This window comes from Oreochromis aureus, linkage group 7 (genome assembly GCF_013358895.1).
Source record: "Oreochromis aureus strain Israel breed Guangdong linkage group 7, ZZ_aureus, whole genome shotgun sequence".
NCBI lineage: Eukaryota > Metazoa > Chordata > Actinopteri > Cichliformes > Cichlidae > Oreochromis > Oreochromis aureus.
Window position 1 is genome coordinate 25,168,881 of NC_052948.1, and position 2,185 is coordinate 25,171,065.

General features: G+C 43.8%; 1 protein-coding gene across 1 annotated transcript; it reads left to right on the forward strand.

Annotated features, from left to right (window-relative positions):
* Nucleotides 1–274: 274 nt before the first annotated feature.
* LOC116319267 (kelch repeat and BTB domain-containing protein 13-like) lies at nucleotides 275–1,717 on the forward strand. The gene has a single exon (XM_031738550.2). It carries the CDS (start codon nucleotides 275–277, stop codon nucleotides 1,715–1,717), a length of 1,443 nt encoding a protein of 480 aa, XP_031594410.2.
* The last annotated feature ends 468 nt before the right edge of the window (nucleotides 1,718–2,185 follow it).

Sequence of the window (2,185 nt, forward strand, 5' to 3'; positions counted from 1 at the left end):
ATGTAATTTTGGGGCAAACTGATCTTTTGATTTTGTATCAGCAACAACCACTAACCCTGTATTCACCCCTTTCAGTCCTGTCCACTACATGAATGTGACCCCGATCATTTGTTCTCTGCTATATTTAGCTGCTTCTATTTTAAAGGCTGTGCAATAACTGATCCTCTCTAAAGAGTGAGTCACTGCTCTTGTGCTCTACTCCAAGAGTTTTGGAAATGCTTTTACCTCTTGTGTAATTTTTACAGAGGATATTTGTTACTGCCAGCAAGTTATAATGTCAGTGTACAATGGAGAATCAGAGGACAATGGCAGCTTCAGTGGTGCAGACTGTGAAAGGTATCTACCATGTGCTGGCTCTGGTCTCGTCTCAGCTAAACTAACTATCGTGGTTGGAGACAGACAGTTCTCTGAGGAGAAAATGTTACTGGTGCAGAGCTGTGACTATTTTCAAGCTCTGTATCGCTCCGGTATGAAGGAATGTCAGCAGGAAGAAATCCACCTCAAGTCTCTGCGAGCTCAAGGGTTCCTTTTAGCTTTAGCAGTTTTACGTGGAGAGAAGCCAATTCTGGATGAGGACGACATTGTGGAAGCCATCGAATGTGCAGCTTTCTTGCAGGTGTCCACACTTACTAGGCATCTTATTGACCTTCTTGATGCAGAAAACTGTCTGCTGATGTATCACACCTCTGCAGTCTTTGGACTTATGGATCTTTACCATGCAGCAGCACTGTTCATTCGAGACATGTACACTGACCTTGAGGTAGAGGTCAAGAAAACCTTACCATTAGAGCTTATCTCTTATGTGGAGTCTTTGACCCCCCATGTTTTCATGGCTGTAGGAGCCCATGTGACCTGTGGTTTGGATGAAACTGTACATGCTGCCTCAAGGACCATCTGCTACCTCAATGAAACTGGCAATACTTGGAAAGTGTTAACAGATCTTCCACTAGAGGCCAGCACCTCAATGGCTGGAGTGACTGTTTTAGACAACAAACTGTTCATAATTGGTGGCATTCATGGCATCCATAAACAAGTTGTGGAATCTTGTTTCTGCTACAGTATTGAAAGCAACAGCTGGAGCAGGATTCCCAGCCCAGCACAGCTGCGTTACAATCTTAGTCTTATGGGTCTCAATGGTCATTTATATGCCATAGGAGGGGAGTATGAGCGAACAGTAATGTCATCTGTGGAAATATACAATGTAAAAAACAGAAAGTGGTCATTTGCTGCTAACCTACCTCGGCCAGCAGCAGGAGCAGCTTGCACCAAAACCATGAGCAGGATATTTGTGTGTTTATGGAGGCCAATGGAGACCACTGAGATCTACGAGTATGCATCTGGGAAAAATGAGTGGCAGCTAGTTACCACACTGATCAGGCACCAAAGCTATGGTCACTGCATGGTGGGCCATAGGGACAACCTCTTCATCATGAGAAATGGCCCATCTGATGACTTCCTAAGATGCCTCATAGACTGTTATAATCTGAGTTTGGGCCAGTGGTCAAGCCTGCCTGGACACTTCACCAATAGTAGAGGTTCACTATTCACTGCTGTTGTAAGAGGGGACTCTGTGTTTACACTGAACAGAAGCACGACTCTAGAATACATAGTGGAAGGTAAAACCTGGAAGCCTAGGCGGCAGATGAAGGGTTTCCCAAGAAGTGGATCTGTGTGGACATTTCTGCTTCAGCTGCCAAAAGCTCTCAGCCTGCAGTAGTGACACTGTCTTTTTGGATCATCAGTATTATTTAAATTAAACTGAGATGGGTTTTTGGTTGTTTTTTGATATTTTTTATTACAGCAATATTACTATTCATATCTTGATGCATGCTCAGTCATCCAGGTAAGTGAATCCCAGGAAGTTGATTCTGTTCATCTGGACGTAGTGTTTTCATTGGGAGAAACTTTTGATCTGTGACTTTTTCAGTCTCAGCTGACCATAGCTTTCCCCAGCCTTATAAACAGAACATTTGCATAATGACTGAAACTAGCACCACTGACTAACAACAGACCCTGAGGTCAGTTTCATCATTGTTAAGACGCAAATTGTCATGATCCATGTTCGATGGGAGTTGACTATCATTCCCAGAGAGTTGGGGAATGGCTGCTAACACAGGACTGTAAGATGGTGAAAGATGTACCCTTAGGCCCCCTCCTCATTTCAGAAATGAAACCAGCGTTCCTC